Source organism: Symphalangus syndactylus, chromosome 10, assembly GCF_028878055.3.
Source record: "Symphalangus syndactylus isolate Jambi chromosome 10, NHGRI_mSymSyn1-v2.1_pri, whole genome shotgun sequence".
Lineage (NCBI taxonomy): Eukaryota > Metazoa > Chordata > Mammalia > Primates > Hylobatidae > Symphalangus > Symphalangus syndactylus.
In genome coordinates, this window is record NC_072432.2 from 39,348,533 (window position 1) to 39,371,998 (window position 23,466).

The 23,466-nt window shown below is 40.7% G+C and overlaps 1 protein-coding gene across 11 annotated transcripts in view; it reads left to right on the forward strand.

The window, feature by feature from the left end:
- EIF4E (eukaryotic translation initiation factor 4E) overlaps positions 1 to 23,466 on the forward strand; it is a 52,039-nt gene that overhangs the window by 1,762 nt on the left and 26,811 nt on the right. For 5 of the 11 annotated variants that reach the window (XM_063610223.1, XM_055296939.2, XM_063610222.1 and 2 more), the window contains exon 2: positions 19,228 to 19,515. The exons of 3 other annotated variants lie outside the window; for them this stretch is intronic. In XM_063610223.1, the coding sequence (XP_063466293.1) occupies positions 19,342 to 19,515 (174 nt within the window). In that variant the 5' untranslated portion in view covers positions 19,228 to 19,341. Of the gene's footprint in view, positions 1 to 352; positions 410 to 19,227; positions 19,516 to 22,267; positions 22,432 to 23,466 lie in introns of those variants that run through there. 3 more of the 11 variants (XM_063610221.1, XM_063610224.1, XM_055296942.2) reach the window with 3 other exon arrangements.

Sequence of the window (23,466 nt, forward strand, 5' to 3'; positions counted from 1 at the left end):
CCAAGTAGAATGAGAGATGGTGGTGGTGAGAAGGGGTATCACATTGTCCTCGCCCCTCCATGCTTGGGACTGGGCTGTCATGGAGGAGGGAAGGGGGAGGAGCGAGGCCTACAGATCGCTGTAGCCGGTCGGCTTGCCGGCCGGACCTGCTGCATTTCACATGCGCCCGTCTTCCATTCATTCATCCTTTCCGCGCAGTGCGCACGCCTCAGAGAATGCGAATGGGTCTCGATCCCTCTGTTCTTCCAGTCTTTATCACCTGGAAGATTTCTGAGACGCAGTTTATTGGAAATAGAAACTTTTAAATTTACTTTTCCATTTGACTTTTTTTTTCTCTTTATCTGTGCTACAGACTTTCATTTCAATTTAGGCACCATTTTAAACTTAACTGAAGCAAGCTAGTCCCAGGGTAGGTTTGTAGTTAATCTTTAAGCAGAGGGTATATTTTTCATAATTTGGGTTTGCCAGGACTGGCTCACTGAAACTTCTGGGCCCTGTTGCCTTTTTAGAGATGACACAGCTAAGTGAAGATATCTTGTGTGCATAATGGAGTTTATTAGCAATCAGGAAACCTTTCACACTCTGGAACCAGCTCTAGCCCTTGGTTGCCAGATACTTTTGTGTCTCTTTTCATGGTAGCTCGTGGTTTTGCTAATGGTTTACCAGTTTGCTTTGACTTTTAAAAAGACTTTTTTTTTTTTTTTTTTTTTTTTTTTTTTTTGAGATGGAGTCTTGCTCTGTCGCCCAGGCCGGAGTGCAGTGGCGTGATCTTGGCTCACTGCAACCTCCGCCTCCTGGGTTCAAGCGATTCTCCTGCTTCAGCCTCCTCAGTAGCTGGGATTACAGGTGCGCACCACCGTGCCCTGCTAATTTTTGTATTTTTAGTAGAGACGGGGTTTCACCATGCTGGCCAGGCTGGTCTGAAACTCCTGACCTCAAGTGATCCTCCCGCCTCAGCCTCCCAAATTGGTGGGATTATAGGCATGAGCCACCGCACCCGGCACTTTTAAAGACTTTTATAAAACTATTTCAAAAACTCTTATAGACTACACAAAGGCTTATTTTTCATTGCGTTGATGTAAACTATCCTTACCTTGTCAGAATTCAAGGCAACTTCTCTGCTTGCTTACTTGTTTTTTTATTGGCATCAGTTTTCATTTATGTTCCTGGGAATTAAATTGACTGAAAAACTCATAAGTTGTTGCTATAGCTAACTGACTTTAGGACATTAATGTTATATAACATTAATGAAGGATAAGTATGTAAAATATACATTTTAAACCCCTTTGACAGGTTCTGATGTCCACTTTTGTCTAGATCTGTTCCTGCCCCACTTATACTAGTGTCAGTAGAAAGCATTACATCTGGTAATAGGGGCAAGGCTACAAGACTGTAAACTATAAAACAATAAGGAATTCTGTGAGGTTTCTGTCACATTTAGGTCCCTTGAGTTTTGCAGTTTATGCAGTTTTGTTTCAGCAGCACAGAACAGAACTGCAAAGTGATGAAGGACTATATTTTGAGTTAGTAAATATTAATAGCTCCTGATATATCCAGGGTGTTGTACCAAGTGTTCTTTAGGATACAAAGTTATACAATATGTGACTTGTTGAATGTAAACCCTTAAGGAACTTAATTCCTAGGGATGTGGTCGGTGATACAGTATTTGTTCTGGTGCAGACTTTGGGAGATTTGGATGTTATGTTTAGATTTAGGGAGTAGGGGAACCTAAAAACAAAGTGTGTGAAGGTGGAAACTAAAGTATTTTGAGAATATATGTAAAATAGTATCGAAGTGTTTAGTTTTAGTGAGAAATGAGTTTTTTTCGATACTGACTTTCACTCTTGTTGCCCAGGCTGGAGTGCAATGGCACGATCTTGGCTCACCGCAACCTCCGCCTCCTGGGTTCAAGCGATTCTCTTGCCTCAGCCTCCCGAGTGGCTGGGATTACAGGCATGTGCCACCACGCCCGGCTAATTTTGTACTTTTAGTAGAGATGGGGTTTCTCCATGTTGGTCAGGCTGGTCTTCAACTCCCGACCTCAGGTGATCTGCGCGTCTTGGCCTCCCAAAGTGCTGGGATTACAGGTGTGAGCCACCACACCCGGCCTGAAAATTTTTAGCGCTTTTAATATACCCTTGTGCACAGGCTAGTTATGTAGAATTATTTTTGACAGTTTTAAATAGTTGGATTTTGTGTGTATGGGGTGTAGGATCTTGCTCTGTTGCTGGGGCTGGAGTGCAGTGGCGCGATCATAGCTCACTGCAGCCTCAAACTCCTGGGCTCAAGAGATGCTCCCATCTCAGCCTCTGGTGTAGCAAGCACTACAGGCGCGGGCCACCACGCCAGATAATTTTTAAACTTTTTGTAGAGGTGGAATCGCGCGATGGTTACCCAGGCTGGTCTCAAACTCCTGGACTCAAGTGGTCCTCCCACCTTGGCCTCTCAATATGTTGGGTTACAGGCGTGAGCCACCGAGCCTGGCCTGGATTTTTTTTTGAAGCAACTGATTAGAATTGGATCGTACTTGAGATACCCCTGCTGAAGGCTGCTAAAGTCATGTTTTTTCTTACTTCAGCTAGTTTGTGAGCTTCCATAATGGTTTTCTGCTGTGCATTATCATAAACACTTAAAAAGAGCCATGGGCTTTTCCTGCTTATCCCATCATTCATAGGTATCTGGATGATTTTTGTCTATGGACATTACATAAAGTATCATTTTCAGTTTGATATTATTGTGTGGTTTTCTCTTTGTATGAGTTGAGTTACCTGAAGATGTGGCCCACAAATATTAAATTTGTTGAGAAGCTTGAAAGGGAAAATTAAGGGAAACATTTTACCTCTTAACGGATAATTTGGCAAAAATTTGAACATTAGGGCAAACAGTACTCTGATGTTACTCTATTGGCATTTGAATTGTGGCTGGGTCAAAATTAGGTTTAACATTAGTCTGTGAAAATGGCAAGGCCGTCTTACCTCCAGTGTGTCGTGTTTCTTTGTAGCTTTATCTTCATTCTACATCCTTCATTATTAGAATTAAAAAAAATTTTTTTGACTTGTAGTTCCTTTTGAGGTAAGAGATTAATTTTGGTTTCTTTAGCTTAACTGAAAGTATATAATTTTACTTGTTTTTACATTGTAGCTCTTGAATTTTTTAAAACCACACTAATTTCATAAGTGAATCAACTTGGACAATCAGCTGATTTAATGCTTCCTTTTTTATACTTTGGAAACGTGCTCTGTACTACACAGCTTATTAATAAGAGTAATTAAGGCTTAAATACATATTGACAAATATATGTTGTGCTATATAATTCATATTAATGAACAATTGAACGCCAACCAGACTGTGCAAATTAGCGGGCTTTTTGCTTAATGAAAGAACCCACTATATCAGAGTTCCTCAATAATTCACGTAAATTTGGCTCTGGTGTTCATATTCCAGATTTTTTCAATTAAAAGAAAAAAATATACTTGCTGAGTTCGGTGGCTCACGCCTGTAATCTCAGCACTCTGGGAGGCCGAGGCGGGTGGGAATCACTTGAGGTCAGATGTTCAAGACCAGCCTGGCCAACATGGTGAAACCCTGTCTCTATTAAAAATACAAAAACTAGCCAGGCGTTGTGGCAGGTGCCTGTAATCCCAGCTACTGGGGAGGCCAAGGCAGGAGAATCGCTTGAACCTAGAGGCGGAGGTTGCAGTGAACCGAGATGGTACCACTGTACTTCGGCCTGGGCGACAGAGCAAGACTCCATCAAAAAGAAAAAAAAAAAAAAAAAACGGAAACAAATTTCACTCTTCATTTTATAATGAGTTAATGAGCATGATTATTAGACTTAGAGAAATTCAATGTAGAGACAGTTTATACACAGAAGTTGCAGAAGGGATAATATGCAAAATGAATTATGTAAGCTTACTCTAGTTTGGACAGAAAACTGTAGGCAAAAAACATTTAAGTAAGATATTGTTTAATTTACATAAAGTTAAGAATATGGGCCAGGTGCGGTCGCTCACACCTGTAATCGCAGCACTTTGGGAGGCCAAGGCGGGTAGATCACCAGGTCAGTAGTTTGAGACCAGCCTGATCAACATGGTGAAACCCCATCTCTACTAAAAATACAAAACGTAGCCGGGCGTGGTGATGCGTGCTTGTAATCCCAGGTACTCAGGAGGCTGAGGCAGGAGAAGCTCTTGAACCCGGGAGGCGGAGGTTGTAATGAGCTGAGATTGTGCCGCTGCACTCCAACCTGGGTGACAGAGCAAGACTCCATCTCAAAAAAATAAATAAATAAAAGAAGTTTCCTTAATCTATTAGTACTGGTGAGTTGCACCGTCTTAGTCATAGAGACTTTTTTGAGAAGTGGAAATGAGCATGGGTTATAGTCTCATTTTAATATCTGAGTGATCTTGAAGACTGAAATTTCTAAGTCAGCTGAAAGTCAGAATAAGATATCTTACAGTGATTTCAATTTTTAAATGCAGTATTCAAAGGTGACAGTTTGTCAACTGTAAGGGACTAAAGTTGACATTCCATGAATGTTTTATACTCACGTATACCCATGCATTTACATACTATTTTCCCTCTTTTCTAGGAAATTCACATTGCTGCTTTTTAATTATCAATCCTTAGCCATTAGCAAGAAATGCAAAGCCTGTGATTCACAATCCTCAGATGTTCTTCCCACTCCTATCCCTGCCATAAAAATCGCTAGTGTTCCTTCAAAAGTCCCTAATCATGTCTCCAGAAAAAGAAAGGGGCTGGGCTTGGTGGCTCACATGTGTAATCCGAGGCTTTGGGAGACAAAGGCAGGAGGATCACTTGAGCCCGGAGTTTGAGACCAGCCTGGCCAACATGGTGAGACCCTGTCTCTCCAAAAAATTAAAAAATTAGCTGAATATGGTGGTGCACACCTGTGTCCTAGCCACTCAGGAGGCTGAAATGGGAGGATCCCTTGAGCCTGGGAGGTCAAAGCTGCAGTAAGCTGTGATCACACCACTGCACTCCAGCCTGGGTGACAGAAAGAGACCCTGTCTCACCAAAAAAAAAAAAAAAAAAAGATTTTTTTTTTTTTTTTTTGTATCTAAAATACTAATAGTCATTTCTGGGCACTTCTGGAACCTCAGAATGTGGTCAGAAATATAAGTGGTTTTTTTTTTTTTTCTTTCCCCAGTTGGAATTTTTGATACATTATTCCAAAGAAACAATAGGAAAATGGGCTGGGCGTGGTGGCTCACACCTGTAATCCCAGCACTTTGGGAGGCCGAGGTGGGCGGATCACCTGAGGTCGGGAGTTCGAGACCAGCCTGACCAGCATGGAGAAACCGTGTCTTTACTTAACAAAATTACAAAATTAGCTGGGTATGGTGGCACATGCCTGTAATCCCAGCTTCTTGGGAGGCTGAGGCAGAAGAATCGTTTGAACTTGGGAGGTGGAGGTTGCGGTGAGCTGAGATCTGCCTTTGCACTCCAGCCTGGGCAACAAGACTGAAACTCCGTCTCAAAAAAAAAAAGAAACAAACAATAGGAAAATGAAGTTTAGTCACACTATATTCAGTAAGTTTCTGTGGAATCATTACAAATCTTACCAGCATTGGATTTATAGGGATATGGAATTAAGGATATGGATTTATAGTTGTAAGCAACTAAAAAAAAATCTTAACAAACATACCTTGTTTGTAACAGCTATTTTTAGTGTAGAAAGATCGTTATTTGTAATTGCTACACATAGCACTTATTCTATGTTAAGTACCACACTGAATGCTTTACATATATTAACTCATTTAATTCTTTTTTTTTTTTTTGAGACGGAGTCTCGCTCTGTCGCCCAGGCTGGAGTGCAGTGGCGCAATCTCGGCTCACTGCAAGCTCCGCCTCCCGGGTTCACGCCATTCTCCTGCCTCAGCCTCTCCGAGTAGCTGGGACTACAGGCGCCCGCCACCACGCCCGGCTAACTTTTTGTATTTTTAGTAGAGACGGGGTTTCACCGTGGTCTCGATCTCCTGACCTCGTGATCCGCCCGCCTCGGCCTCCCAAAGTGCTGGGATTACAAGCGTGAGCCACCGCGCCCAGCCAACTCATTTAATTCTTAACAGTACAGATGAAGTAACATTGTGTGACTAGCTCCAAGATCACACAGCTAATAAGTGGTGGGGTGGAGTTTAAATTAAAGCAGCCAAAGTGCAGAGTGTATATTCTGCACTGTCTTTCCAGTAGGCATGTAATGTGCTTTGCTTAGGTGACTTCAGAAGGGGAGGTGAATTTTGATAAGCTTAGTATATGTTTTGCTACAGCTATAAAATAAAATGCGTGGACATTTATTTTTAGGCCCTGTTATATTACAATGTTAGATAACAAAAATATATAATCTTGAGGACCAAACCAAGCAATTACACCAATCGTGTTTTAGTAACTAATTGAGAACTTTGTGGATAGATTTCTAAAGAAAGCGGATGGACGCTTAACCTTCTCCCCCTTTCTAATTTGATTTCTGGCATTTGCTAGTTCGTATGATTTCCCAGTTAAAATACTTTGCTAGTGAAAAAAGTTTTAGTACATTTTTAAAAGTTTGTGAATTTTGGATTTATTCTAGACTTAACTACCTCAGTACTTTTAGTAATTTTGATGCTAGGTCTGGCAAAGGGTAAAACAGTTGTTTTGAAAAAGTTTAAGATAAAATGTACACATACATGTTTCTTGGTGTATTTTAAGCTTGTTACTACAAAATGCTATACAGAAATTAGTTGTAATTTTTTTTCTGTGCTCTGCTCATTACTGTCATTGTTATCTCTACAAAAATACAAAATTAGCCGGGCGCGGTGGCTCACACCTGTAATCCCAGCACTTTGGGAGGCCGAGGCGGGCGGATCACAAGGTCAGGAGATCGAGACCATCCTGGCTAATATGGTGAAACCCAGACTCTACTTAAAATACAAAAAATTAGCCGGGCGTGGTGGCAGGCACCTGTAGTCCCAGCTACTTGGGAGGCTGAGGCAGGAGAATGGCGTGAACCCGGGAGGCGGAGCTTGCAGTGAGCTGAGATTGCACCACTGCACTCCAGCCTGGGCGACAGAGCGAGACTCCGTCTCAAAAAAATAAAAATAAATAAAAAATGAAAATACAAGAATTAGCCAAGCGTGATGGCGGGTACCTGTAGTTCCAGCTACTCGGGAGACTGAGGCAAGAGAATTGCTTGAACCTGGGAGGTGGAGGTTGCAGTGAGCCGAGATGATGCCATTGCACTCCATTACTGTCATTGTAGTGAGCAGAGCACAGAAAAAAATATTGTAACTAATTTTGATATATATGTCTACATACATGTCAACATATTAATATTGCCATGAAACTTCTTATGGGGCAGTAGCCTATGCTGGCACAAAATCTGGTCAGAAGTATTAACTAAGGCAAGAAAGTTTGATATTTTAATTGATATGTGAAATGTACATTTTTTCTTATAGTTCTTTTTCTAATGAATAAATGAATACTTTATAGGTGAGGAATTCATATTTCAAGTGATTTTTAACTTTCTACCACGGTCACGTAGTTCTTTAAGTGCTACATATAAAGTTTTGGTGCCACAAAAGGAATAGCACTTGAATATAAATTTTTTTTTTTTTAAGTTTTAGCAAGGCAAGTTATTTTTATAGAACTCATATTTAACATAAGTGAGAGAGAACTCAAACCTGAGTCTCAAGCTTTATTACTATCTTGTGTAAAAAGAGGAACAAATTCAACCAAAACTAAAGTCCATCCTTCAGTAAAACTTGTATGTTAGGGTTGATACTGATGCATAGGTACACAAATAAGTGTAAAATTCTAACTGAAAGAATATGCCAGATGGTTTATGGATGGTGGGATTAGGAGGGTTAAATTTTTTTCATTTGAACTTGTACACTTTGTTACCATGTTGTGGATTTTTTTTTTTTTGGAGATGGAGTCTGGCTCTGTCATCCAGGCTGGAGTGCAGTGGCTCGATGTCTGCTCACTGCGAGCTCCGCCTCCCGGGTTCACGCCATTCTCCTGCCTCAGCCTCCCGAATAGCTGGGACTACAGGCGCCTGCCACCACGCCCGGCTAATTTTTTTGTATTTTTAGTAGAGACAGGGTTTCACTGTGCTAGCCAGGATGGTCTCGATCTCTTGACCTCGTGATCCGCCCGCCTCGGCCTCCCAAAGTGCTGGGATTACAGGCGTGAGCCACCGCGCCCGGCCCCACGTTGTGGATTGTAAAATCTCTTTTGGATGTTGGTTTATAGATCATGATATTTAGCTTTTCTTTATTTTTTGTTTTTTTTTCTTTGACTTAGTTACATATTCATGGTCCAAAATAACAATTTGGTAAAGCCTATAGCCCCTATCTTAGAGTGTTTTAAAATGTAGGCCAGGCACAGTGGTTCATGCTTGTAAACCCAATACTTTGGGAGGCTGAGACGGGTGAATCACCTGAGGTCAGGAGTTCGAGACCAGCCTGGCCAAAATGATGAAACGTCATCTTTACTAAAAATACAAAAATTAGCTGAGCGTGTTCGTGGGTGCCTGTAGTCCCAGCTAAGGCTGAGGCAAGAGAATTGCTTGAACCTGTGATGTGGAGGTTGCAGTGAGCCGAGATGGTGCCATTGCATCCGGCCTGGGCAACAAGAGTGAAACTCTGTCTCAAAAAAAAAAGAAAAGAAAAAAAATGTTTTAACATGTATTACATAAAATACATAGGTTTACAAAGGAAACCAATTATAGTGAAGTACAACAAGGATTGAATTAGCATGAATCATATTAAAGACATTATCTGGCACAGGCTAAGTTCTGTCTATTGTGGAAAACCTATCTCCTGCCTATCTTCCCCAACCACCTCATTCCCCTTTCGAAATTGCCCGGTTACAGTTTTTTGAGGATTCTACTAGAAAAAGGCTATCCAGGAGAACTTTGTGAGATAATGGAAAGGGTCTTTTTTACTGTCCAATACAGTAGCCACTGGCTGTACATGGTAATTGAGCATTTGGATATTGTGGCTTGTGCAACCAAGGAAATAAATTTTAAACTTTATTTAATATTAATAATTAACCACATGTAGGTAATGGCTACCAAATTGTGCAGTATGGCCTCAGAAGCTAGAAATTCTGGCCGGGCATGGTGGCTCATGCCTGTAATCCCAGCACTTTGGGAGGCTGTGGCAGGTGGATCACTTGAGGTCAGGAGTTTGAGACCAGCCTGGCCAACATGGTGAAACCCCATCTCTACTAAAAATACAAAAATTAGCTGGGTGTGGTGGCACGTGCCTGTAGTCCCAGCTACTCGGGAGGCTGAGACAGGAGAATCACTTGAACCTGGGAGGCAGAGGTTGCAGTGAGCCAAGATTGCACCACCGCACGCCAGCCTGGGTGATAGAGCAAGACTCCATCTCAAAAAAAAAAAACAAAGAATCTAGAAATTCTGGTGTGTGCAAATCTATGTATACATATTGTATTTAGTTCAACTTTATAAGGTATAACTGGATATGTCCAGTTTGGTTAGATACATTATTCTATCCCAGAAAAGCTTGTCGCTCTGTATTTTAAACTTTGAAAGATAGTTATTTACTCTTGTATAGAATTAGAAGTGTTCTGTGGGTTAATTTTTTTTCTTTTTTGCTAGTCTTTTTGTTTTTGTTTTGAGATGGAGTCTCACTCTGTTGTCAGGCTGGAGTGCAGTGGCACGATCTCAGGTCACTGCAACCTCCACCTCCTGAGTTCAGGTGACTCCTGCCTCAGCCTCCTGAGTAGCTGGGACTACAGGTGTGCGCCACCACTGCCAACTAATTTTTGTGTTTTTAGTAGAGACAGCATTTCGCCATGTTGGCTAGGATGATCTTGATCTCTTGACCTCATGATCTGCCTGCCTCAGCCTCTCGAAGTGCTGGGATTACAGGCATGAGCCACCACACCCAGCCTTTTTACTAGTTTTTAAAATGTGTGTGTAAATAGACAGTACTTTACATTGTTCAAAACTCAAGTTTTTTGCAAAAGTACACAGTCTCCTGAAGCTGATACTGAAGCTGATCTCTATCCAGGCAGATGACCTGGAGGCAACCAGCATTGTCAATTGTTTAACTTTTAATAGAGATTTGTGCATATACAGCAAATATGTATATTTATAAAAAGTAAATAGTAGCCAGCTATGTGCACTCTTCTGGCACATTGTGTTTTTTCACTTAATATGTCTTGTAGAGCATTACATATCAACACATACAGTTTTCACTTCTTTTTTCTGATGATATATATTACACTATATGGTTTTAACATAATTATTTCTATATTAATATTTAGGTCATTTCCAACCATTTGCTATTTCAAACATTATTGGGATGAATAAACTTTTCCCTGTATCATTCCATACACGAGATAATATATCTATAAAGTAGATGTTTTGACAACAAATTGAAAAATTTTAAACCCTGTTGGTCAGATAAAACACTTTTGCAACTATAGTTGGTTTTCAGGCTACAATTTTTTTTTTTTTTAGTGCTCCTCCCTTTTTCAAAATAATGAAATGTTTATATGTAAAAACAAAGTATAAAATAGGTATGTAAGTTTTCTTTTATCTTTAATTTTTTTTCTTTCTTTTTTTTTTTTTTTTTTTCCGAGACGGAGCTTTGCTGTTGCCCAGACTGGAGTGCAGTGACACAATCTCAGCTCACTGCAACCTCCGCATCCTGGGTTCAAGCGATTCTCCTGCCTCAGCCTCCTGACTAGCTGGATTACAGGCGCCTGCCACCACGTCCAGCTAATTGTGTTTTTAGTAGAGATGGGGTTTCATCATGTTGGCCAGGCTGGTCTCAAACTCCTGATTTCAGGTAATCCACCTGCTTTGGCCTCCCAAAGTTCTGAGATTACAGGCATGAGCCACCATGCCTGGCAAAAAAAAATTTTTTTGAGACAGGGTCTCACTGTTGCCCAGACTGGAGTGCAGTGACTTGTTCTCTGCTTACTGCAACCTCCGCCTCCCACTTTCAAGCGATCATCCTGCCTCAGCATCCCGAGTAGCTGGGAATACAGGTGTGCGCCACCACGTCTGGCTAATTTTTGTATTTTTAGTAAAAACGGAGTTTCATCATGTTGGCCAGGCTGGTCTCAAACTCCTGGGCTCAAGCAGTCCTACTGCCTTGGCCTCCCAAAGTGCTGTGATTACAGGTGTGAGCCATCATGCCTGGCCAGGTTTTAGAGTAGTAAACTGAAGACCCATGTACCATGACCTAGGACACTATAGCAGCATTTCAGCTTTTTTAATACTCTGTGATCACATTCTTGTGTCTTTGGCCCCTCCTCCATCTTCTTTTCTGACTTTTGAGTCAAGCATTCCCTTGCTTTTTGTTTTTTCTACATTAACCTCTCATGTATGTATCTTTCAGCTGGGTGTTGTTTAGTTTTGAAAAAACTGAAAAGCTAGATGTTTAAGGGAAAGATGGTATTGCCACTATTGGATGAACGCTCATAAAAAATGATAATCTGCACACAGTTTTTGGTTTATACTTTGGCTTCAGCTTCCTAGAATTTCTACTAGAGCCCTTTTTGGGGAAACCAGTGGGCATGAACATGAACATGGGAAACATAGGATTTATAGTTGTTATCTGGTGAGGCTGTTTTGTGGGCCAGGCAAAAAATCTCCAGTAAGAGAGTGGTCTTTGGGAATATGCTGCTGTGTATCTTGTTTTAAGATTGGATTAAACTGAACTCTTCTGGTATGAAGTTACCTAATGCAGTTAGCAGGTCATAAAGGAGAGAAGAGGAACTTCATGAACACGTGGTCAAGCAGAGTTAAGTAGAGATAAAAGTCTGGACCGGACACTTGAGCATTTGGGTTTTTTGTGTGTATGTGTTTAGAAAAGGTAGAATAATAGGCATTTTAATCATAACAGCCATTAAATCGCATTGCTCCCGTCACATTCACCTGAATCACATTGCTCCAATCTGGACTGTTGCCATTTATATATGGTAAACATTTGTCTTCCCTGGATCTCCTTTTACCATGTTCTTGATTCTTTCTTTCTTTTTTTTTTTTTTTTCTTTTTTTTTTTTGAGACGGAGTCTCACTCTTTCATCCAGGCTGGAGTGCAGTGGCGCGATCTCGGCTCACTGCAGGCTCTGCCCCCTGGGGTTCACACCATTCTCCTGCCTCAGCCTCCTGCGTAGCTGGGACTACAGGCGCCTGCCACCTCGCCCGGCTAATTTTTTGTATTTTAAGTAGAGACGGGATTTCACCGTGTTAGCCAGGATGGTCTCGATCTCCTGACCTCGTGATCCGCCCGCCTCGGCCTCCCAAAGTGCTGGGATTACAGGCGTGAGCCACCGCGCCCGGCCTGATTCTTTCATTTGACTTTTGTGTTCCACTCTTCCATTTGCTGTGCCCTTTATCTTCCTGTTATTTGGTTTCTTGTCTCACGTTGGTGGGCCACATCTCCAGCAGTTTTTTGAGAAAAAGTACATAGTAAAAAAATTTTTGATGATTCTGAAGTCAAGTTTCATGGTGGACTTCTGTTGTAGCTGCTGATGAGTCTGAAATTATTCTGGTAGCTAAAAATTTTTTAGTGTGACCTGTTCCTCTCTCACCCTCACTCCTTAGAATTTGTAGACTCTTTTTCTTGTCCCTATTTCACAATAATACACCTTAGTATAAATCTGTTTTCATCCATTGTACTGTGTACTCATTGGGCATTTTTAATATGGCCACTCGCGTCCATCACTTCTCGTAGGTTTATTGGTAATTCTCCTCTTTTTTCTCTTCTCTTTGAAGCAGTTACTCAGATATTAGATCTCTTGGACTAGTTCTCTGGGAAGTTTCATTTATTTTTCAACCTTCATTTTAAATTTCCATTTATTTTGAATTTCCAGGTATTTATTTTCTCCCTCCCATCCTCCTTCCCTTCCTTTTTTTTTTTTTGTCCTCTGAATGTTCATTTTTATAGCTTCCTGTAATTGTTATATACATGCAAAATCTTAACTTATTCCTTTGAGGAAGTATGTAGACTTGTTTTTTTGAGACAGAGCCTCACTCTGTTGCCCAGGCTCACTGCAACCTCTGCCTCCTAGGTTCAAGCGATTATCCCACCTCAGCCTCCCGAATAGCTGGGATTACAGGTGCCCACCACCATGCCCAGCTAATTTTTATATTTTTAGTAGAGACGGGTTTTCACCATGTTGGCCAGTCTGGTCTCAAACTCCTGACCTCAAGTGATCCGCCAGCCTTGGCCTCCCAAAGTGCTGGGATTACAGGCATGAGCAGAAGCAAAGTTTTAAAAAGGAAGAGCAAAGGTGACTGGGGAACTTACCATACCATGAAGAAAAATATTATTAAAGGTAATGCCAGGCGCAGTGGCTCACGTCTGTAATCCTAGCACTGTGGGAGGCTGAGGCAGGTGGATCACCTGAGGTCAGGAGTTCGAGATCAGCCTGGCCAACGTGGCGAAACCCCATCTCTACTAAAAATACAAAAAATTAGCTGGGTGTGGTGGCGGGTGCCTATAATTCTAGCTACTTGGGAGGCTGAGGCGGGAGAATTGCTTGAACCTGGGAAGTGGAGGTTGCAGTGAGCCAAGATCGCGCCATTGCACTTCAGCCTGGGTGACAGAGCAAGACTCTGTCTCAAAAAAAAAAAAAAGAAAAAAGTAATTTACAAAAATATGATATTGGCTGTTGGCACATGAGGGGATGGGCAGATTATTGGAATACACTGAGCAGTCCAGGAGTAGTTTCAGATGTTTATTTGGGCTTTAATGTAACTTTGTTATAATACATTTGGAACATTTAGATCATCGTGAAAAAAGTAATCTGTAATCTCAACAACTAGGTGTTCTCTGGTAATGTTTTGGTTCACTTGTTTGTGAACTTTTTTTTTTTTTTTTAACCATATCCTCCTTCGTACCTTTTCTTTTTCCCTTTTAAATACTTAATTTTCGGCCGGGTGTGTGTGCGTAGCTCATGCCTGAAACCTGAAGCACTTTGGGAGGCTGAGGCAGGTGAATTGCTTAAGCCCAGGAGTTCAAGACCAGCCTAGGCAACATGGTGAAACTCTATGTCTACTAAGAATATTAATAGAAAAAACTAGCTGGGTGTGTTGGCATGTGCCTGTAGTCCCAGCTACTCAGAAGGCTGAGGCGGGAGGATTGATTGAGCCCTGGAGGTCGAGACTACAGTGAGCTGTGATTGTGCCACTGCACTCCAGCCTGGGGATCAGAGCGGGACCCTGTCTCAAAAACTAACTACTTGATTTTCTTAGAGTAGTTTTAGGTTCGGAGCAAAATTTAGCAGAAAGTACAGTTCCCGTAACTTACTCCTTGCCCTGGTACAGGTAGAGCTTTCCCAGTGTCATCATCCTACAACAGAATGGCACATTTGTTAGAATTGATGAACCTAAATTGACATTATTGTCACCCAAAGTTCATACTTTACATTAGGGTTCACTCTTGATGTTGTACATTCTGTGGGTTTTGTCAAATGTAAAATGACATGTATCTATGGTTATAATATCGTACAGAATAATTTTACTGCCCTAAAAATCCTCTCTGTTCTGCTTGTTTATACCCTCCCCACCAACCACTGATCTTTTTGTCTTTTCCAAAGTGTCACAGAGTTAGAATCAAACAGTATGTAGCCTTTTCAGCTTAGCTTCTTTCACTTAGTAATATGCATTTAAGTTCTTTCTATGTCTTTTTATGGCTTGATAACTCATTTTAGCACTCAGTAATGTTTCATTTTCTGGATGCACTACAGTTTATTTAGGACTTCTTAAATAGGTCAAAAGCAAAAAAAGTGTTTTTTTTTTTTTTTTTTTTTTTTTTTTTTTTTTTTTTTGAGACGGAGTCTGGCTCTGTTGCCAGGCTGGAGTGCAGTGGCGTGGTCTCAGCTCACTGCAACTCCTCCAGGGTTAAAGCGATTCTCCTGCCTCAGCCTCCCAAGTAGCTGGGATTACAGGCACGCGCCACCACGCCTGGCTAATTTTTGTATTTTTAGTGGAGATGAGGTTTCACCATGTTGGCCAGTCTGGTCTTAAACTCCTGACCTCATGATCTGCCCACCTTGGCCTCTCAAAGTGCTGGGATTACAGGTGTGAGCCACCGCGCCTGGCCTTTTTTTTTTTTTTTTTTTAAGTGCTCATTTTTATATGGTTCTGTAATCTGCTTTTCTCCACAGTTGTATTAGTTTTAAAGTAATTTTTACAAACATGTTTAGTGCTTACATCATAAATGCCATGGTTTGTTTATCTGTTACCTTTTGGTTATATCTGTTGATAGATGTATTGTCTCTTAGAAGTCTAATTACTAGGTTAAAGAATGTAGATCTTTTTGTTTTAATTTTATTATTTTTCTATTTTCCCATTTAGTTTTGACTTGGAACTCAGTAGATCCTTTTACGTTTGGAAGCTTCATAGTTTATTAACTTAAACTAAGTAAAACTTAAACTAAGTAAATAGAAGGTTGTATTCCACTCTGTAATCCTGGGAACATATGAAACTGACTATACCTGGTTTTGTAAATTTTTTTAAGGCATATATTTCTTCAAAATATTTTCTTTTGAAAGGTGATTTTAAAACCTTGGTACATAAAAAGGCAGTTGTGATGGCTCACGCCTGTAATCCTAGCAACTTCGAAGGCTGAGGCAGGAGGATCACTTGAGGCCAAGAGTTTGAGACCAGGCTGAGCAATATAGTGAGACCTGTCTCTAAAAATTAGCTGGGCATGGTGGCTCATGCCTGTAGTCCCAGCTATTCAGTAGCATCTCTTGAGCCTAGGAGTTTGAGGCTGCAGTGAGCTATGATTGCACCCCTGCACTCCAGCCTGAGTAATAGTGATACCTTCCTCTGAAGGCAAAAAAAGAAAAAAAGAAAAAAAAAATCTGTTGCATAAGAAGTTGTTAAAGAAAACAAAATGACCTTATTAAAGCTATAGTTTACATTGAAATTATAACCTTTAACTTTTAAAAACGAACACATAGAATTTTTTTTTTTGAGATGGAGTCTTGCTCTATTGGCCGGGCTAGAATGCAGTGACACTACCTTGGCTCACTGCAACCTCTGCCTCCCAGGTTCAAGCAATTCTCCTGCCTCAGCCTCCCATGTAGCTGGGATTACAGGCGCGTGCCACTACACCTGGCTAATTTTTGTATTTTTAGTAGAGACGGGGTTTCACCATGTCGGACCAGGCTGGTCTCAAACACCTGACCTCAGGTGATCCGCCTGCCTTGGCCTCCCAAAGTGCTGGGATTACAGGCATGAGCCACCGCACCCAGCCAAACACATAGAATTTTAACAGTAACTGCTCATTTGTTTAAACTGTGACATGTAAAGATTGGTTTTTTTAAAAAACTAGAATTTAATTAGTATCATGAAATTTTAGTTATGCTTTCTAAGTTTTAAAATGTATAAACGTTCAAGTAGCAGTTAAATTCTTTAAAAGATTTGCCTTTCAAATACTTCTTATAAAGCTTTAAGGAATAATTGAAATGGAAATTATCATGTTACTGCAGTCAACAGTTTTGTGCACTGGTCCTAATGCCATTTTAGTGTTGATATATTTTGAATCATTTTTTACTTTTGTATAATGTTCAATGTATGTAAATTTTTCTTTGTGTTTTTTTTTTTTTTTGAGATGGAGTCTCGCTCTTTCGCCATGCTGGAGTGCAGTGGTGCGATCTCGGCTCACTGCAACCTCTGATTCCCTGGTTCAAGTGATTCTCCTGCCTCAGCCTCCTGAGTAGCTGGGATTACAGGCATGCACCACCACGCCCAGCTAATTTTTGTATTTGTTAGTAGCGGCTGGGTTTCGCTATGTTGGCCAGGATGGTCTCAATCTCCTGACCTCATGATCCACCCGTGTTGGCCTCCCAAAGTGTTGGGATTACAAGCGTGAGCCACAGCGCCTGGCCGTTCGTAAATTTTTCTTTTTCTTTTCCTTTTTTTTTTTTTCGAGACGGAGTTTTGCACTTGTTGCCTAGGCTGTAGTGCAGTGGCGCGATCTCAGCTCACTGCAATTTCCCTCTCCTGGGTTCAAGTGATTCTCCTGCTTCAGCCTCCCAAGTAACTGGGATTACAGGCATGCGCCACCACGCCCAGTTAATTTTGTGTTTTTGGTAGAGATGGGGTTTCACCATGTTAGTCAGGTGGGTCTTGAACTCCTGACCTCGTCAATCACCCGCCTCGGCCTCCCAAAGTGCTGGGATTATATGTGTGAGCCACTGCGCCTGGCCTGTAAATTTTTCTAGTTATTTTAAGTTATGAATCTTCTGGTACCTTTGGTTTAAATAGTAGAGACATTTAAATTTTATCATTAGCCTTGTCATCCTAGATCACACATCTGTTATTTCTTGTGTCTGTGTTATCACCTCCCCAAACCTAAACTGAATTTGTGATGTTGGCTTAAGCTATATAATATGTGCAAAGTAATTTGATCAGTAGGTACATGTTAGTGCTCCCTTAAGAATGTTCATTAAAAAATTTTATTTTCAAATGTTAAAAGGTGTCTACAAGTCTTACGGTTTTTTTTTTTTTTTTTTTTTTTGAGACAGAGTTTCGCTCTTATTGCCCAGGCTGGAGTGCAATGGCTTGATTTCATCTCACTGCAACCTCTGCCTCCCGGGTTCAAGCGATTCTCCTGCCTCAGCCTCCCGAGTAGCTGGGATTACAGGCATATGTGCCACCACGCCCTGCTAATTTTGTATTTTTAGTAGAGATGGGATTTCTCCATATTGGTCAGGCTGGTCTCAAACTCCCAACCTCAGGTGCTCCACCTGCCTCGGCCACCCAAAGTGCTGGGATTACAGGCGTAAGCCACCGCTCCAGGCCTCCTACAACTCTTTCTAGTAGTTAAGAATGTGCTGGGCGCAGTGGCTCACACCTGTAATCCCAGCACTTTGGGAGGCCGAGGCGGGTGGATCACGAGGTCAGGAGTTCAAGACCAGTCTGGCCAAGATGGTGAAACCCCCGTCTCTACTAAAAATACAAAAATTAGCCGGACGTGGTGGCAGGCACCTATAATCCCAGCTACTTGGGAGGCTGAGGCAGAGAATTGCTTGAACCCAGGAGATGGAAGTTACAGTGAGCCGAGATCGTGCCACCGCAATCCAGCCTGGGCAACAAGGCAAGACTCTGTCTCAAAGGGAAAAAAAAAAAGGATTCATCCAAGTTTTAGGCCTGGTGCGGTGGCTCATGCCTGTAATCCCAGCACTTTAGGAGGCCGAGGTGGGTGGATCACTTGAGGTCAGGAGGAGTTCAAGACCAGCCGGGCCAACATGGTGAAACCTCGTCTCTACTTAAAATGCAAAAAAATTAGCCAGATGTGGTGGTGCATGCCTGTAGTCCCAGCTACTCGTGAGGCTGAGGCAAGAGAACTGTTTGAACCCAGGAGGTGGAGGTTGCAGTGAGCCGAGATCTTGCCACTGCACTCCAGCCTATGTGACAGAGTGAGAATCTGTCTCAAAAAAAAAGAATCCATCCAAGTTTTAAAACTGTTTATTTGAAGATCAGAAATGCAAGTGTAGACTGTTGGGAGTTTTTTAAATTAATAAAATGTGTTTAAGTATAGCTTGCTGAGTATCCAGAAATACAAATATTTAGCTATAGCCCAACAAATGTAATCAGCTCTATTCACTCATGAGTTAGTGCTACTTATTAATTTTGATCAAGTAATTAGGTTATTATTTAAATAAACAGCTATTGAATTTTTATAGTATTTTTGGACACTGCACAATTTGTACACATCATCACAACTCTTTCCTTTAGTAATCCAGCTACCAGTGATTTTTTGTTATTGCTGAGATGCCATTTTATATTAATTGAAAAGCACTTTAAGAAGTACTGTTTTTTGAATCATGATTGATACATGATGTCTCAGGGTCTTTTACATGAAAAAATTTTTTCCATGTGAGCAGTGTTTTAATGTTGAAAGATTTGTATTTTGCTAAATCTCCATGTGTTTTTTTAAATTTCAACTTTCTAGGTTAAGGGAGGAGTATAAAAGTCATAGTTTTGATCCTTTATTACAGATAAGGAAGACCTGCAAAATCCACAGCCACACTTTCATGAGTGATGCTGTATTAGCTGGTATTCCTTTACTATAAATAGATGTTTGAAAGCTAAAAACCAAAACAGTTTAATAGCCTGAGGCAATTTTTCAGTGTTTTTCACCAAATTTTTTATTCCTTACAAGACAGGTGGTAAGACTGTAGTTGTTCTTGTGTATTAGTTAATTAATTACACTAATTTACATATAGGAGGGTGCTGTGAGGAAATGCATGGTTTGTTGAAAAGAACTGAGGACTGACAGCCGCCTCCTTCATGGTTACCCTGGCTCTCTGTCCCACCCTTCTCATGGCGCTTGGGGGACCATGGCTGATCCTGTCGTGAGACAAATTAAGACTCCTGTGATGAACCAGTTGGTCAGAGAAAAAGTGATGCATGAAAAAGAAGCAAAACAACAAGAAGGAAAGAAAAAAATGAGAGCTGAAGATGGTGAAAATGATGCCATTAAAAAGCAGGCAGAAATTCTGCGAGAATCCCAGGTGATAAGCCTTGTTTGCCAGCACAGGTTGGAAGCTGCATATACCGTTCTTTGGCAGATGTTAGAAAGTGAAAAAGATTTGGGAGAAGCTGAGGAATATAAAGAACATTTAGTCCTGGATTCAGTGAAGTTAGAAGCCTGAAACTTTTCTGTACAGGATGTGTTTTGCATTAAATCATGGGGTCCAGTTTACATTTCATTATTTTTGACCACTGCTGTGTGTTCAAGTGTGACAACGTGATTCTTTTTATGTGATTGTATATATTTTTTTGCCTGATTTAATTTGTCAAATGAATGACAAAACTGAGAACTGAGTGGATACTACAAGGAGCAGAAAAGTATGAAGTCTGTTTACATATTTGTATTAAATAATGTTCTCATTAAAGTTATTTGTACACATAAAAGAGGTTTTTACTTACACTTACCTGTATATGTGAGATATTTGACCAATGGGTATTTAGTGTCCTGTTGTGCATAATAATACGAACTCACTATATGGTTGCTTTTTTTCCTGGTAGTGGGTTTTTTTGTGTGGGAGGAAGGGTGAGGTGTACCATTTATGCCTTTTTTACTAGTTTATTGGCAGTCACATGCATTGGCAAGATGAGCAAAGGTGTTGAGCCTGAGGCTGTAGAGCAGAGCACAGTATATATTATAGATTTATGTTGCCTAGAAAGAGAATCTTTGTAACCATATAATTTATTATTCAGTCCTGGCCACCTTTGGGAGTGAATGAGAGTTCTATTAACAATTATACTGAAACTACAAACAGGTAGAACTAGGACATGTGTTGCTCTTAGCCGTAAACCCTGATAGTCCTGGATTTAAATGACATATTTACTTTTCCAGGACTTCAGGTTTGTCTGAAGAGTGGAGAGAATAATGGTTGTTTCACAGGATTATGAAGATTGACTATGTTGAGATGATTTATAGTATGTTGAGATAATATGTATGAAAATAATGTAGCACATGGCCTGGTAGTTACTGCTTAGTAAATATTCCCTATCGAGTAAAAACTCATAGTTTGGATGAGGTGTGAGCTTTTCAAAATCACGAAGCACCACCCTTTTCTGTTCTTACTGTGTCTGTCCTTCTGCTCATTATTTGATACCTTTATTTAATATAGTGACTTCAGTTTACTAGAACGTTGTATTAGTACCTTGTAGAAATAATTGCAGCTGTCTTTGCCATATGTAGCATTTACATTTCTAATATGGACACAGCTGGTTTTCCAGTTCAGCTACAGAAAGTGAAGGAAGGGGGAATATAAGGAAGCGCTACTGGATATGGGTCACCAATCATGTTGTTATCCACTATTTGGTGCTGTAGCATTGACCGAACACGTTTATTTTTGTGTCATCAGGAAGGGGGAGAGTGTTGGTATCAGAATTATTTAGGTGTGGTAACAGTAATTGGTTAGTTATTTCTAACTTAATCATGAGTTCTTTCTCTTTTCATATCCCCACTTACTGTATGTATGATTGGGGGTGGGATGAAGGTGGGGAAGGTCTGGTGTAAGGATCTGAGGATAGATAGAAATTATTGAGCCAGGACAATAATTTAGAGAGCATATCCTAGGTAGTTTAGGTTACCACTCCCTGTTCAGTATATTACTGGGATATGAATGTTAGTAATTTATCTTCTATTGTTCTTAAAGTTTTTTCCTCATCTTAAAATTTAAAGGACTGGCTGAACTTCCTCCAGAGTTTGAAGTCTAGTTTAGTATGCCGCATTTACTCAGATCTTACCTTTGTAAACTCTTATATTAATGTCATCTCAAGTACTGATTGCTCATGGTAGCTGACAGTTATTGATCACTTTAATGCCAAGCTCTTGGATTGTTGATGAAAACCCCCACGGCACTTTTTACAAGGGAAGAAACTGATCCTTACAGGGGTTTTAAGGACTTGCCCTAGATCACTTAAATCCCTATTGTACTCTGAAAGTTTTCGCCTATCATACTCATTTTAAGACTTAAAGGACTCATCAAATTGGGGTTAGAGGTGGATCCAGGCTGTGTTGTTGAGCTACCCATTTTGCAATATGGCTCCTAGAGCATCAGGGATTGATAAACCTGGGATTGCTTTTTCTGTTATGAGAGGAAAACTGTAGTAGTGAAGTCAGAGCCTGGTATATACAGACTGTCAGTTGCAGCATTATTTGGAAGCACAGAAGATGGATGGTATGTGAATAAATGTGCCTGATACAGAATGTCTTTCTCCCTCTAGCCCCCTTTTTTGTGCCTTTTTTGATGCTTGATTTCAATGTCCTTTATGCCGTTCCTTGGTAATAGATAGTTGCAGCTCAATGCTACATTTTAGCCATCCATGAGGCCAAAGATACGATGCCTTCAGTACAGAAAAGGGGAAATAGGGTATCTGGGAGTACCTTTAAAAGTAGGAAAAGTAGGTTTCCTCACTTGAATTTACTTTAAAATGACTTTATATTGCATTAATCATTATTGTTCTGGGAGGAATACCTATATCTACACATATCAAAGAATTCAGGAAGGAGGAAAGTGATAAATATAATTAAAAACTTTTTTTTATTTCTAAAATATAAAACAACTCAGCATAGTGTCTGGTCATGCAGCTTGCTCTGAATAAATATTTGGAGAATGGCAAGCCAGGTAACCATTCACTTAAAATTTTTAGCTACTTTATAAAAAGCAACCCTTATTTTGCATTTCCCATGTATCAGTTTAAATGCTTTTATTTTTTAATTCATTTAATCCCCATTGTGATCCTAGGAGATAAATGTCACAATGTCCATTTTAAGATGAGGAAATTGAGGCCGCAGAAGTTACTTGCTCTGAATTTTACAGCTGTGAATGGCAGAGCTGGGATTCCAACATGGGGAACATGGCTCTAGAGGGTGTGATCAGAAGCAGTGCATCTCATATTCTGATGACAATCTGGTTTGTGTTTGTTTTTAAAGTTTCATTTAATTTAATTTTTTAGAGACAGAGTCTTACTCTGTCACCCAGGCTGGAATGCAGTGGTGCTATCATAGCTCACTGCAGCTTTAGAACTCCTGGGCTCAAGTAGTGCTCCTCTTTTGGCCTCCTGGGCTCCAGAGATCCTCCTGCTTTGGCCTCCCAAGGTGTTGGGATTACAGGGATGAGCCACCATGCCTGGCCTTTTCTTTTTTTTAAATTTCTAATACTTTTGTAAAATGATAAAGATGAAGACATGCATACAAAATGTAAGCTTGAATTTGATTAGTTTCAGCAGATAACAGAATTGTCAAATTGCTACAGATTTTCAAAGTCTTTACTTTGCATTTCTATACTTAACCTCACTGTCAACCATAACCAGTTTGTGGACCAGCAGTAGTAGTCTGTGGACTATACTTTGAGTTACTGGTTCAAACCATTATTAGTGCCGAGAGGGACTACTGATTATTACATATTTCAAATAAGGTGTTGGGTGATTTGTCTTAACCCGGAAAAAAATTTTTTGGAAGTCCTGTGAGTAAGTAGATGTTTGTTGAATGAAGGTAATGGAGGACACAAATGGGGTGTTCTGAGGCGGAAGGCTCATCATTATTTCTAGAAGAAATGGTTTATATGTATATTTAGGTTGAGAGTTGCTGAGAAATCTTTTTTTTTTTTTTTTTGAGACGGAGTCTTGCTCTATCACCCAGGCTGGAGTGCAGTGGCCCGATCTCGGCTCACTGCAAGCTCCGCCTCCCGGGTTCACGCCATTCTCCTGCCTCAGCCTCTCCGAGTAGCTGGGACTACAGGCGCCCGCCACCACGCCCGGCTAATTTTTTTTGTATTTTTAGTAGAGACGGGGTTTCACTGTGGTCTCGATCTCCTGACCTCGTGATCCACCCGCCTCGGCCTCCCAAAGTGCTGGGATTACAAGCGTGAGCCACCGCGCCCGGCCGAGAAATCTTGAATGTTCAAAACTATGGAAAAGCACATCATGGTTTTGGAATTTAAGCAATG